Here is a 14,768-nt window from a genome sequence, read left to right on the forward strand (position 1 = left end):
GAAAAAATGCTCATCATCACTGGCCATCAGAGAAATGCAAATCAAAACCACAATGAGATATCATCTCACACCAGTTAGAATGGCGATCATTAAAAAGTCAGGAAACAGGTGACAGGTGCTGGAGAGGATGTGGAGAAATAGGAACACTTTTACACTGTTGGTGGGACTGTAAACTAGTTCAACCATTGTGGAAGACAGTGTGGCGATTCCTCAGGGATCTAGAACTAGAAATACCATTTGACCCAGCCATACCATTACTGGGTATATACCCAAAGGATTATAAATCATGCTGCTATAAAGACACATGCACACGTATGTTTATTGCAGCACTACTCACAATAGCAAAGACTTGGAACCAACCCAAATGTCCAACAATGATAGACTGGATTAAGAAAATGTGGCACATACACACCATGGAATACTATGCAGCCATAAAAAATGATGAGTTCATGTCCTTTGTAGGGACGTGGATGAAGCTGGAAACCATCATTCTCAGCAAACTATCGCAAGGACAAAAAACCAAACACTGCATGTTCTCACTCATAGGTGGGAATTGAACAATGAGAACACCTGGACACCGGAAGGGGAACATCACACACTGGGGCCTGTTGTGGAGTGGGGGGAGTGGGGAGGGATAGCATTAGGAGATATACTTAATGTAAATGACAAGTTAATGGTTGCAGCACACCAACATGGCACATGTATACATATGTAACAAACCTGCCTGTTGTGCACATGTACCCTAGAACTTAAAGTATAATAATATATATATATATATATAAATTAAAAATAAATAAATAAATAACTGCAGCCCTAGCCACATCTAACTGCATGCAACCTCAGGAGAGCCTGAACTGGAACCACCAAACCAAAGAGTTCTTGAAGTCCTGATCCACAGAAACTACAGGAGATAAATGAATATTGTAAGCCACTAAGATTTGAAGTGACTTGTTACACAACAATAAATAATACATAGCATTTAACCGTAGACATGCATAAATTACTGATCAGCAACAAACTCAAGGAACGATTTATGTAGATTTCTGGAACTTCTTCTCTACAAAGCTTTGTCTTATCAGGTACTCTCCCTGTGAATTCCAGCCCACTCAGCCTTCCTGAATTCCAATATCTACCCTCTTAACTCAGCAAAACTCCTGTGCTCTACCTGGATTCTGTCTGTGCTATGTTCCAGAATGTACTTCTAGGCAGAAAATTAGAGTATTTTAGGACTCCCCTCATTTGTTTTTCTTTTCTTTTAGATTACAGTTTTGTGGTACCTATTTGCCAGTCTCTAAAGATGTCTGTTTCATATGTTTTGTTCAGTGTTCTATTTGTTTACAGTGGGAGGTCATCTGGTATCAGTTATTCCAACAGGGCTCAAAGTGGAAGTCTCTAAAATTGAATTTTAAAATTCAGTGTAATTGACTTTGTTTTTAAATATGTAATTGTTCTAAGTAATTAAGAAAATGTTATAAATCTTATACATTAAACTTATAAATTTAGTGACCCTTAAGATTTTGTAAATGTTCCCATATTGCTTACTAACTTAAATAAGATTCAATGTAAAAAGACAAATTAAATCAATTAAATATTTTAAATTGGAACTACAAGTTTCATTCTCTTAAACATTCAAGTGCATAAACTTTTATGTAGATACAGATTAATATTAATACAATATCATGGATTTGATTTTCTTAAATATATTTCTATACTAAATTCTAAATCTTTATGGGCAAAAAAATGCTTATCCACCTAGGCTAGTATCAGCAACAAACTGATATCTCAAACAAGCTGGGGATTTCTTTTAAATTGCTGAGCTTTTTGAATGACATGTCCAAAATTGTTAGGGCGAATGGCTGCTGCTGTTGGACCTTCAAGAATGCATAGAAGTAAGACAAATAATAAATGGAAGGAACACATTTTATTTTTTAATTTTTATGTTAGTTTCAGGGGGTACATGTGCAGGTTTGTTACAAGGGTATATTGTGTGGTGCTGAGATTTGGGGTACGATGGAACCCATCACCCAGGTAGTGAGCATAGTACCCAATAGGTAGTTTTTCAGCCTTTTTGCCCTTCCTCCCTCCTACCTCTTATAGACCCCAGTGTCTATTGTTTCCATTTTTATGTCTATGTGTACCCAGTGTTTAGCTCCTACTTATAAGTGAGAACATGAGGTGTTTGGTTTTCTGTTCCTTTGTTAATTCACTTAGGATAACGGCCTCTAGCTGCATCCATGTTGCTGCAAAGGGCATGATTGTCTTTTTAATGGCTGTGTAGTATTTCATGGTGTATATGTACCACTTTTTTTTCTTTGAGACAGGGTCTCGCTCTTTCACCCAGGCTGGAGTGCAGTGGCACCATCGTGGCTTGCTACAGCCTCGACCTCCTAGGATCAAGCAGTCGTCCCACCTCAGCCTCCTGGGTAGCTGTGACCACAGGTGTTTGCTAACTTTTTAATTTTTTGTAGAGATGGGGTCTCCATATGTTGCCCAGCCTGGTCTTAGATTGTTTGCTCTTGAAATCCATCTGCCTCAGCCTCCCAGAGTGCTGAGATTACAGGCATGATCCACAGTACCCAGCTACATTTTCTTTATCAAATCCACTGTTGTTGGGCACGTAGGTTGATTCCATGTCTTTGGTATTCTGAATAGCGCTGCAATGAACATACAAGGGGAACACATGTTTTAGACAGAGGACTTAAATGTACGAAAGTACAAAACTGTTGAAGGCTGTAGTTAATCCAGGGATTACAAGAAGTTCTCTGTGGCAGGGTTACAGGATATGTGAAGGGAAGTGGTGCACTTGGAGACAGGAAAAGTGGATTTGGGCCAGATATGAATACCAAATTAAGGAATTTGGAATTTTTTGCCTGTAAGCCTTCAATGAGCCAACCAGCAGTTTAAAAATAACAGCTGAAATCTATCATGCTGATTTTATATTTTCATTAAAAAGTACTCCTTACGGCTGGGCACGGTGGCTCACGCCTGTAATCCCAGCACTTTGGGAGGCCGAGGCAGGTGGATCACGAGGCCAAGAGATCGAGACCATCCTGGCCAACGTGGTGAAACCCCATCCCTGCTAAAAATACAAAAATTAGCTGGGCGTGGTGGTGTGTACCTGTAGTCCCAGGTACTCAGGAGGCTGAGGCAGGAGAATCACTGGAACCCGGGAGGCAGAGGTTGCAGTGAGCCTAGATTGCGCCACTGCACTGCAGCCTGGTGACAGAGTGACACTCCATCTCAAAACAACAACAACAACAACAAAACTCCTTAGATTAATAGTTTGATTTATTATACTAATCTGTTAGCTAAGAATGTAATTGATGTATGGTAGCTGCTTTTTTTGTGATCTAAGTTTTTTTTTTGTTTCAGCTTTTACCCTACGAAAGGAAAACCTGGAAATGTTTGAAGCGATTGGTTTTTTAGCTATCAAACTTGGTGTTATTCCTTCGGATTTTAGTTATGCAGGCCTTAAAGACAAGAAAGCCATCACCTATCAAGCAATGGTTGTTAGAAAAGTGACTCCAGAGAGGTAATAAGATATTACTTTATAAGACTGAACTTTGGCCGGGCGCGGTGGCTCACACCTGTAATCCCAGCACTTTGGGAGGCCGAGGCAGGTAGATCACGAAGTCAGGAGATCCAGACCATCCTGGCTAACACAGTGAAACCCCATCTCTACTAAAAATACAAAAACAAAATTAGCCGGGCGTGGTGGCAGACACCTGTAATCCCAGCTACTCGGGAGGCTGAGGCGGGAGAATGGCGTGAACCCGGGAGGTGGAGCTTGTAGTGAGCAGAGATAGCGCCACTGCATTCCAGCCTGGGCGACAGAGCGAGACTCCGTCTCAAAAAAAAAAAAAAAAGAAAAAGACTGAACTTTACTTTCATACTTCATCCAACAAATACGTATGAGATCGAAAGCTCAGAATAATACTGGGAGCATATTAACCTCACTATCAATATTCACTGATTACATGCTTATTGAACAGCACATTCTATATTCATAATTATCTTCTAAATAGAGCTATGTCTTAAGTTTACATTGAAAATATAAGAAATTTTAGGATAGAAACTTTGAGAAGTGGAAGATTTAAATTGTCTAAGTTGTTTCTAAACATCCTGTACTGCATTCAAATATGCATTTATATTCAGAAAAGTGTCTCGTAAATCATGTTTTCCTAATTAATTATATTATGCCTTTATTATCGTGGATCCTTACATTTAAAATAAATCCTCATGAAATAGAATGTAAAGTACTCAAATTTAGTCTCCGTCAGCTTAATCAAATTTTACAAATATTTTTTGTTACTGTAAAAGACATATATTTATTATAGAAAATAGAAAAACGTTTTTTAAAAATGAAGTTACTGGTAAGCCTACTACTCAGAAATAACTGCAATAGGCTGGGCACGGTGGCTTACGCCTATAATCCCAGTACTTTGAGAGACTGAGGCAGGCGGATCACTTGAGGTTAGGAGTTCGAGACCAGCCTGGCCAACATGGTGAAACCCCATCTCTACCAAAAATATAAAAAATTAGCTGGATGTGATGGCGTGCGCCTGTAATCCCAGCTACTTGGGAGGCTGAGGCAGGAGAATTGCTTGAACAGGGAGGTGGGAGTTGCAGTGAGCAGGGATCATGCAAGTGCACTCCAGCCTGGGCGACAGAGCGAGACTCTGTCTCAAAAAAATAAACAAAAATAAATAACTGCAATAACATTTTTCTCTGTGTCTCTCTAGACCTTTTTCAGAGACTACATCACACAGAAACTTTTTTTTATTATTTATTATTTTTTTGAGATGGATTTTTGCCCTTGTTGCCCAGGCTGGAGTGCTACGTGCAATCTTGGCTCACTGCAATCTCTACCTCCCAAGTTCAAGCGATTCTCCTGCCTCAGTCTCCCGAGTAGCTGGGATTACAGGCGCCCACCGCCATGCCTGGCTAATTTTTGAATTTTTAGTAGAGATGGGGTTTCACCATGTTGGCCAGGCTGGTCTCGAACTCCTGACTTCAGATGATCCACCCGCCTCAGCCTCCCAAAGTGCTGGGATTACAGGCATGAGCCACTTCACCCAGCCAACATTTATTATATATATGAAAATCATACTGCATATACAGTTTATATTTTACTTTATAAAATAAAATAATATTGTTAGATGAAAATTTATGTCATGAAATAAATTATGTCTATCATATAGACTAATTTGTTTAACATTCCCTGTTTTTGAAAATTGAAATTCTTTCCAGCTTTTCACTGTAAATAATACCATGAGTAATATTCTTATACTTAAATCTGTAACTTATAATTTCCTTAAGATAAACTTCAAAATGTGAATAATTGGGTCAAAATTCAGCCTAATTAATGTAATATCGATATATTAATTCTTAGTTAACGCATGTTTAAGTATCCACTATGTGCAAGTAGACTCTTCTGAGTGCTTCTAAGCTCTTATGTGGGGGACAAAAAAAGTGTTTGATTTTGCTTTTGTGGTCAAGAAGTGCAGGATAGGGCAGAAAGAAGAACTTTAGATGTTAAAGTGTATTTAAGATGAAAGCTCCCCTCTTAGGAAGAGAGATTACTTTAATTTAGCTTATAAGTCTGGAATTTTAATTACACTTTAAGTAATAGTAAGATTTTAGCAGACGCAAAAAACTAGAGATATATTTGCGGGCAGTAAACTCAATGGTCTGTCATGTATATAATTCCTATAAGGACTGTGGAAAATATAGCTATAAAGGAAATTTTAAATCAGCCCTTATAGGGTCATACAAGTTACTCTAAAAATATTGAAGATATTAATTCTTTAGGTGTTGGGAAGAATTGAAAGTTTGAGTAAGGAAGTGGTCAGAGCAGAATTTCAGGAAAATCCTCTGGTGCTAGTGATTTTTCTTGGTAATGTTGGGTAAAGAGACTGAGAAGGAAAGGAGCAGAGTTGGGGACAGGAAGATCAGGAGAACTGCTAGGAGCTTCTGTCACTCGAGCTAAGGAGAAGTCAGAAGGCCTACATAGGAAGAGTGATAACATTAGTAATATATGTTCAAGTTTTTAAAATAGTTCTGTTAATGCAATCCTATAATAATGGGTATTAAGCACACATTTGGTGAAATAACATTAACTTTAGAATATTCTTAAAAAATTGTATTAGTATTCTCATATAAGGGGTTGCTTGGCAACTGCCACTTAAAACCTTATTTTAAAATAATTTTTAAATGTAAAATTTAACTGAGTTTATATGATTTATTACTTACAGGTTGAAAAATATTGAAAAAGAAATTGAAAAGAAAAGAATGAATGTCTTTAATATTCGGTCTGTAGATGATTCCCTGAGACTTGGTCAGCTCAAAGGAAATCACTTTGATATTGTCATTAGAAATTTAAAAAAACAAATAAATGATTCTGCAAACCTGAGGGAGAGAATTATGGAAGCAATAGAAAATGTTAAGGTAAGAAAACTTAATTTTAAAAGGCATCCAGGGAAACCTTCATAGTCTCTTTCTCTACACTGAGGCAAGAGGGGAAACTTCTTTTTCTTTTGTACCTTTTTATGGGATTTTTAAAAGTGATTAATTATTTTCTAAAGTGATAATTAGGGCCATTTGGCTTATATTTTATTTTCAGCTTAATACATTTTTGTATTTAAACAAAACAAAATATGTAAACACAATTTTAAAAATGCAGGATATGGTGTCCTCTAGAGAAGAGGGGACAATCTACATTCATAAGAGAGATTTTTTTTAAGCATCTGCTATATAGAGTAGTATTTAGTCAGGGGAATTTATTTTTTGGAAATTTTGATGTATACACATTATAAATCACACACACTGTATTAGTCCATTCTCACGCTGCTAGTAAGGACATACCTGAGACTGGTTGATTTATGAAGGAAAGAGGTTTAGTTGACTCACAGTTCAGCATGGCTGGGGATGCCTCAGGAAATTCATAATCATGGTGGAAAGGGAAACAAACATATCCTTCTTCCCATGGTGGCAGGAAGGAGAAGTGCCAAGCAAAGGAGGAAAAGCCCCTTATAAAACCATCAAATATTGTGAGAACTCACTCGCTATCATGAGAATAGCATGGGAGTAACAACCTCTATGATTCAATCCCACTGGGTCTCTCCCATGACAAGTGGGGATTATGGAAACTACAATTCAAGATGAGATTTGGGTGGGGACACAGCCAAACATATCATAAACTTTATGTTTTACAGTAAAAAATTACTTAGCATAAGTTTCTAAATGACATTTTCCTGACATTTAAATGTGCACATACAACTATAGCTTTCAAGACTAGACCATCTTAGATCATCTAGACATCAGCAAACTTTATACTGTAAAGGGCCAGATAATAAATATTTTTGACCTTTTAGACATATGGTTCCTCTTGCAACTAATCTACTGCCATTGTATGGAAGCAGCCACGGACAATATATAAGTGAATGAACATGGCTGTGTTCCAATAAAACTTTATTTACAAAAACAGGTGTTGGACCAGGTTTCATTTGTGGGCTATAGTAGTTTGCTAACCCCTGATCTAAATGAGTAGTTCTCAACCTGAGGAGCTTTCAAAAAATTTCACCCATTGATATCTACTCCTGAACCAATTAAAAAAGAACATTTGGGGATGCAGGTTAGGCATTAGTACTTATTTTTGAAAAACTTCTTAGGTGACTGTACTTTAGAGCCAGTACCGAGAAACACTGATTCAAGTTTCTGACCACAAAGACCTTTTTACACAATTTTATACCTGTCCAACAGGAAAACAAACAAAAACTGGTTATTAATCTGCCTTGTAGTTAGGAAAATATCTTCCAACTAAAGATCTTTTAAATCCAGCACTTTCATCTGTATATGGAAGTTATCTGATTATATACTCTTTATATGTTTTGTTAGTCCATTCTCATGCTGCTATGAAGAAATGCCTGAGACTGGGCAATTTATGAAGAAAAGTGCTTTAATTGACTCACAGTTCCGTATAGGTGGGGAGGCCTCAGGAAACTTACAATCATGGCAGAAGGCACCTCTTCACAGGGTGACAGGAGAGAGAATGAATGCCAGCAGGGGAAATGCCAGACACTTATAAAACCATCAGATCTCGTGAGAAATCACTATCGTGAGAACTCACTCTCATGAGAACAGCATGGGGTAAAACCGACCCCATAATTCAATTACTTCCCACCGGGTCCTTCCCATGACGTGGGAATTGTGGGGATTACAATTCAAGATGAGATTTGGTGAGGACACAGCCAAACCATATCATATGTTGTTTTACCTTCGTTTTCCTTGACCCACCTAAAATTCTACTTTTTTTTCCTCAAAAACTGTTACTAAAATGATATATCTTAAAAAAGGTAGAAGTTTCTTTGAACTCTGGTAGCATTTATTTCCTGTCTTTCATTTGTTATTTATGAACATACAGCTGCCTATTACAAAATTCCCATTAGAAACAATCTTTGTTGTAGCCAACTTCCATTAGTTCTTATGATGTGAGAAAGGAATTGAGAAACCCTGAAAATAAGGAGTCTTTGAAGTTTTGTTTCAAGGGGTTATATCTCTGTTATAAACCTTTTGTTATATCTAAGTACTTTGAAGGGTTAATTTAAAACTCTTCTGGTTACTCTAGGACGTCATCTTATGTTATTTTTTCAAATTTGAAATAACTAAAAATATTTATGAGATTTAATTCAGGGAGTACTTATTCTATCTGTAATTAATTTTTTTTTTTTTTGAGACGGAGTCTCGCTCTGTCACCCAGGCTGGAGTGCAGTGGCACGATCTCGGCGCACTGCAAGCTCCCCCTCCCGGGTTCACGCCATTCTCCTGCCCCAGCCTCCTGAGTAGCTGGGACTACAGGTGCCCGCCACCACGCCCAGCTAATTTTTTGTATTTTTAGTAGAGACAGGGTTTCACCGTGTTAGCCAGGATGGTCTCCATCTCCTGAGCTCGTGATCTGCCCGCCTTGGCCTCCCAAAGTGCTGGGATTACAGGTGTGAGCCACTGCGCCTGACCTGCAATTAATTTTTTAAATGACATGAGATAAAGATGCAATTGCTTTTGTACCATGCTGATAACAAATTGGCTCAGCATCTTTTATTAAAAAGTTCTTGAGTTGGTATTCAATAATAATTGTTGACTGAATAAATGCATACTCTCCTCATAAAGTAAGTGTGGAGGACTCTTGTCTTTCAAGAAACTGTCTGGGCCTGGTGTTTTCTTTATGAGCACATGTTTAATGACTGACCAATTTCTTTAATGGTTGCGGTAGTATGTTACAGTTTTCTATTTCTTCTGAGTAATGTGACAGTTTTAAAACATGGCCCGTATGGTTCACCTCCAGCAGGAAGTGAAGTCTGTATTCTTCCCCTGGAATACAGACTGTTCCAGGTGCTGGAATAGCTGGACCGGTAGAGTACTGCTGAAGTGACTCCATTGTCTCAGGTCAGCCTTTAAGAAACTGAGATGAACTAAAGAACGAACGTTATGTAGAAAAGAGCCAGGATATGTGGGGTTTGAAAGTGAGCCTGTTCTTGACTCCCGACATCTCCAGACAGCTGAAGAGTCTCAAAATAAGAAACAGCATCAGAGTAGGGATCAGATCTTGGTACTAGGTGATCAACTCATTTTGGAAGCCCAGAACTTTTCTGGCTTTAACACTGAAAATCTCACATCCCAGGAAATCCCTCAGTAACATGAATGGAAAGCTGACATATTTTTAAAGTTCTCTTCATTGGTTTTATGTTCTAACTTCTAATTCTGTGTTTTCTTTCCTTTTCGTTAATTTACAGCATTTTTCAGACCATTTGGTCCCTATGTGTATACTGCTGATTACAGAGTTATTCTGTTAAAATAATTATGAAGAGAAAAATTCAATTGTGTATTTTGACACATAATTGTATTTATGGACTCTTAATTTGTTGATTATTTTGTATACATAGAAAAAAGGCTTTGTGAATTACTACGGACCACAGAGATTTGGGAAGGGAAGGAAAGTTCACACAGACCAAATTGGACTAGCTTTGCTGAAGAATGAAATGGTATGGATTTTGAAAAATGTAATCTTATCTGTTTCTGTCAATTATACTTACTACATAATCCAGCTCCTTACTGTCTTAACTCTAGCATATAAATCCGTGTAAACACACCCATACCAAATATATTACATCACTGAACATTTAGTAAGCTGCTGCTCTGTCCTTGATATCACATTACAAGAAAGCCAACTGTGTGAGTGTCCTTGTGGTTAGTACATGTTTGAGATTTGACACAGAAATGACCATCACTTTCCAATTTTAGTGAACTGAATAGAAGATTTAGAGGAAATTTTGACCCTACAATCCCAGAAATCAGATATCAGATCATATAAAAGATAGGAATCCACGAGTCCAGAGACTAAAAGGGGAGCAGTAAATTTGAAAACAAAATCTGACTAGTTCAAAATGAAGCTAAAAATGCATGTTACAACTAAGAAGCTGCATTTGCTGAAATATTAAAAGTGTATGTGTGTATATCTACTTTTAATTTATATTTTTTATATATAATTACATATTTTTACACTAAAATGGAGTGCACATAATGGAGGAAAACTATAAAACTATAAAAATTATATATTTGAACAAATGCAAGATTATTCTTATGATAGTATCTTGTTCACTCACCTGTGTTCTAATATGATTTCTTGAGTGGAAGAGAAAGAAACAGTAAAAGATTTTGTGAGAAGCGTAGTGCATTGAACATCATCTTACATATCAAATAATGTTCAGAGCTGATGATTTAGACCACATCTGCAAATCTATAATTAGTTCTGGGTTTCACATTTCAAAGGAGATTTTAGCAACTGGAATATAACTGATATAATAAAGAGTCTAGAAATGTTTACCTCAGCAGTGGTTCTTCAGTCTAGAATAAACTCTGAAAATTAACTTGTAAAATGTTTAAAATTTTGTCATACAGAAGAACTTAATAGTTTGGGGCCTGTTGGATGCAGCAGATATTCTACTTGAGTTCTGCCATTTGTCACATGTGTTACTGTAGGTACTTAACTTTTCCAAGTTGCTTAACTTTTCCAAGCCTCGGTTTCCTTATCTGTAAAATGGTGATAGCATGTATGTCACAAGATTTTTCTGAGAATCAAATGAAAGAACTTTTGTGAAGGCAGCTAGTACAGTGCCAGACAAGCGTCCATAGATGGGATGGGCTAGATATTTAAGGGACTTGTAGTCCAGCATAAGAAAGACTTTTTCTTAACAATTGTTCAAATAACTGGAATGTCCTGTTTCTCATAACATTTAAGCAAAAGCTGGATGGCTACCCCTCTACCTCTTTCAAACCTCATATTACATGCTCTTGAATTTTTAAAAAATTTTGCTTTAGTAGTAATAATCAATTATTGCTGTGTAACAAATTACCCCAAAACGTGGTGGTTGAAGACAACAAGCATTTATTATCTCAGTTTCTGAGAGTCAGGAATTTGGGAGCAGCTTAGCTGAGTGGCTCTGGATCAGGGTTTCTTGTGAGGCTGCAGTCACACAATTGGCCCGGATGTGTAGTCTCTGAAGACTTGACCAGGATGGAGGATCTGCTTCCAAGGTCATGCTCGTGGTTGTTGGCAGGAGACTTTATTTTCTTGCTTAAAACTATTTGTGGCATGGCTTCTCCTAGAGAGATAAGTCCAAGGATGCAAAGGAGAGAGAGAGAGAAAACAGATACCACAGTGTCTTTTATAACCTAGTCTCAGAAGTGGCATACTTTCACTTCTTCTGTCTTCTGGCCACAGAGACCAACCCTGATAAGTGTGGGAGAGGACTACTCCATGTGTGAAGACCAAGTGATGGAGAGCATTGGGGGCCATCTTAGAGGCTGGTTCCTGCAGCTAAAAAGCTATATCTTCTTTCCTTTGCCTGAAGCACCCCCTCCCCAACCTGTATATTCTTTAGGTCTCAGTTTAAATATTCTCATTCTACTCCCCAAGAAAAAGTGAATTCCTCTTATTTTGTGATCCTGAATCATCTTGGGCTTCCCATCTTAAGTTTTATTATATTTTATTGTTATTGCTTATTTAATTTTGTCAGTAGGCAGAAAGTTTTAGTTGAACAGAGACCATGACTCTTTTACTCAATGCTCTGTCCCTAATACCCTATGCAGTACCTAGCATGTGGCAGATACCTAATAATATTTGTTTGAATAAATGAATGCTGTAAAGGAAAATTGAGTGGGAAATTGGGTCAAATGACCTATTTAAGATCCTTTCCTACTCTAAGACACGGCTTTAGAAATAAATCCCAGTGCTAAAGACAGTGATAAAATACATAAACTAGTAGATACTATTTTTTAAAAAAGGAACATCTTTTAATCATTTAGGATTTAAAATATTAAATTTGGCAACTTTTTCATTAAGATTTTGGCAATTATTTTTAAGTCCAAAGAATTTAGGAAATTGAGAGCACAAATGAAATTAAGGGCTTGCCATTCCCCTCTGCTTGCTACTTTCCTATTTTTGTCATGTGTGTTGGTCCAGTCTGAAATTTATGCCATTATTTTACCCTTGTGTTCTTGGCTCAATAATAGAGATAAAGGATGACAGAACTCTAGGTTGTCTGTCAATTGCCAATGACAATAGAATTTATACTGTGTACTTACTTTGATAGTACTCTCAATATAACCTCTTCTCCAATTTTATGTCTCTCTTTATCTTTTGTCTTATGAATCCTTTTTAGTTTTAAGGGAGAACCATCTTTTATATTTCCAGCATCCTTTTGTTCTTCAAGGACTTCTAAGTCTTGAGAAATAAAAAAGCCAGTTATTTGTGCTGAGGCAGGAGGATCATAAGGTCAGGAGTTCGAGACCAGCCTGGCCAATATGGTAAAGCCTGTCTCTACTAAAAATACAAAAATCAGCCGGGCGTGGTGGTGGGCGCCTGTAGTCCCAGCTACTCAGGAGGCTGAGGCAAGAGAATAGGTTGAACCCGGGAGGCAGAGGTTGCGGTGAGCCAAGATCGCGCCACTGCACTCCAGCTTGGGTGACAGAGCGAGACTCCGTCTCAAAAAAACAAACAAAAAAGATATTTGTGGCTGTGAAATGGGTGAAACATAACTTTAATTCATTTAATCCTAACCTGAAAGTTATAGCTGTGTTTTCTTTGGAAACTTCTGAGGCTTCTTTTTTTAATGTTGTCTTTCTGAGCGATTTTCTTTACTTTTGCTCTGGGAGCGAGGCATTCTACATCTTCAGAGCTACTTCTTTTCTTCTTCCCTTTTTTGACTCAGGTAAGTTGGATACTTAAAATCTTTCTTGTTTTTTTGTTTTTCTTTGAGGGTTGCTTTTGGAGTTCACTAGTTTCTACTTCTGAGCCCTCAGAGTGGTTCTTGATCTTTCACTTTACAGCTGCTTGCATTTCTTGTGTCCATATTTAACTCTTTGATCTGGACATTGTCTTCCTTTTTCATTTGCCCTTTTTTTTTTTCTTTTTTCTTCTGTAACAATACAAACATTAGTTTAATTTTACTTCTACTCCAGCCATTTAAATATTAAATATTTTCAAACACATCTATTTAAATATTAAAGAACTATTTAATATTTATTTTTAGGCCAGAAGGGGCTCGGTTTTCACTGTCTTAGGAAATATGCTGGGTTTTCTTGGTGCTTCTTCTGGTGGGTTGTTAAGAACCTGAAATGACTGCAAAAAAGTTTTACTATTTATAATACTTGCTAATTTTTTTGCTTTTGGAAACAGTTTAAAAATAAGGGTTTAATACATTTAGCCTAAGCTTTTCAGAATTCTTACACCTTACTAAGAATGTCAATACATTTTAACTTTAATATTTTAAAAAAATGACAAAAGTAGAATTATGGAAGTGATAGGGAAATACTTTTTTCAGTCCATAATATTTTAAACCTATATATAAAATTATTTCATGCAGAAGGCTTATTTCTACATTTAACATTGTCTGTTTAATTTTTGCAAGCCTAAAGAGAAAATTGCAGCATCAAGTATAATTATTAAATCCCTATTCTTTTAGGATGCTAGAGAATTTGCATCTTTTTTTTAAGAAAGTAATTTGACATTTTCATTAACGCATGTTCACTTGCTTGATTTTTTAAGATGAAAGCCATAAAATTGTTTCTTACACCAGAAGACTTGGATGATCCTGTAAATAGAGCAAAGAAGTATTTTCTTCAAACTGGTATTTACGTTTCTTTATCCTGTACATAACCATGCAGATACAGATACACACTATAAATGTTTTATCAGCAGGAGAGCATTTATTGTAACATAAATGTGATAAGAAATAAATTATAGTATATTACATACTGAACACTTTTATTACATGACTTAGGCACTCACTTCGTTTTTGGTCAGATTTGGAAGTTTTTTTGTCTATGCTAAGTCTTGTCTAGGGGTAGGGGCAATGGGAGAAATAGTTTCTTAGTTTTTCTTGGCTGAAATCCTCTGAAGAGAGAGTTCCAAATTCGAATCTGGCACTGATGGCAATATAATTAATTGCAGCTGGGAGAGATACAAACACAAATAAATAAAAGTTCATTTATGATATTCCAAACTTTACACATTATTTTCATTCTAGCTGCCAATTAGCCCTGTCAGTTTTTAAAACGTTAGGTCAATATGATGGAATACATATAGAATGCTTGATGAAAACCACTAAGGAAAAGTGGTTATGAGTATGGCTTGAGTCAGACTGCATGGGGTTAACTCTCAACTTTAATACTTCCCAACTGTATGATTTTGTGCAAGTGATTTGACATCATTG

At 36.8% G+C, this 14,768-nt stretch overlaps 1 protein-coding gene across 5 annotated transcripts in view; it reads left to right on the forward strand.

Moving 5' to 3' along the window:
* PUS7L (pseudouridine synthase 7 like) overlaps positions 1–14,768 on the forward strand; it is a 37,648-nt gene that overhangs the window by 6,843 nt on the left and 16,037 nt on the right. For 4 of the 5 annotated variants that reach the window (XM_003825740.5, XM_003825741.6, XM_008951074.4 and 1 more), the window contains exons 3-6: positions 3,373–3,532; positions 6,255–6,447; positions 9,939–10,037; positions 14,102–14,183. In XM_003825740.5, coding sequence (XP_003825788.1) covers positions 3,373–3,532; positions 6,255–6,447; positions 9,939–10,037; positions 14,102–14,183 — 534 coding nt within the window. Of the gene's footprint in view, positions 1–750; positions 2,440–3,372; positions 3,533–6,254; positions 6,448–9,938; positions 10,038–14,101; positions 14,184–14,768 lie in introns of those variants that run through there. The other variant, XM_055095731.2, reaches the window with a different exon arrangement.

The sequence above is a fragment of the Pan paniscus genome, chromosome 10 (assembly GCF_029289425.2).
Source record: "Pan paniscus chromosome 10, NHGRI_mPanPan1-v2.0_pri, whole genome shotgun sequence".
Taxonomy (NCBI): domain Eukaryota; kingdom Metazoa; phylum Chordata; class Mammalia; order Primates; family Hominidae; genus Pan; species Pan paniscus.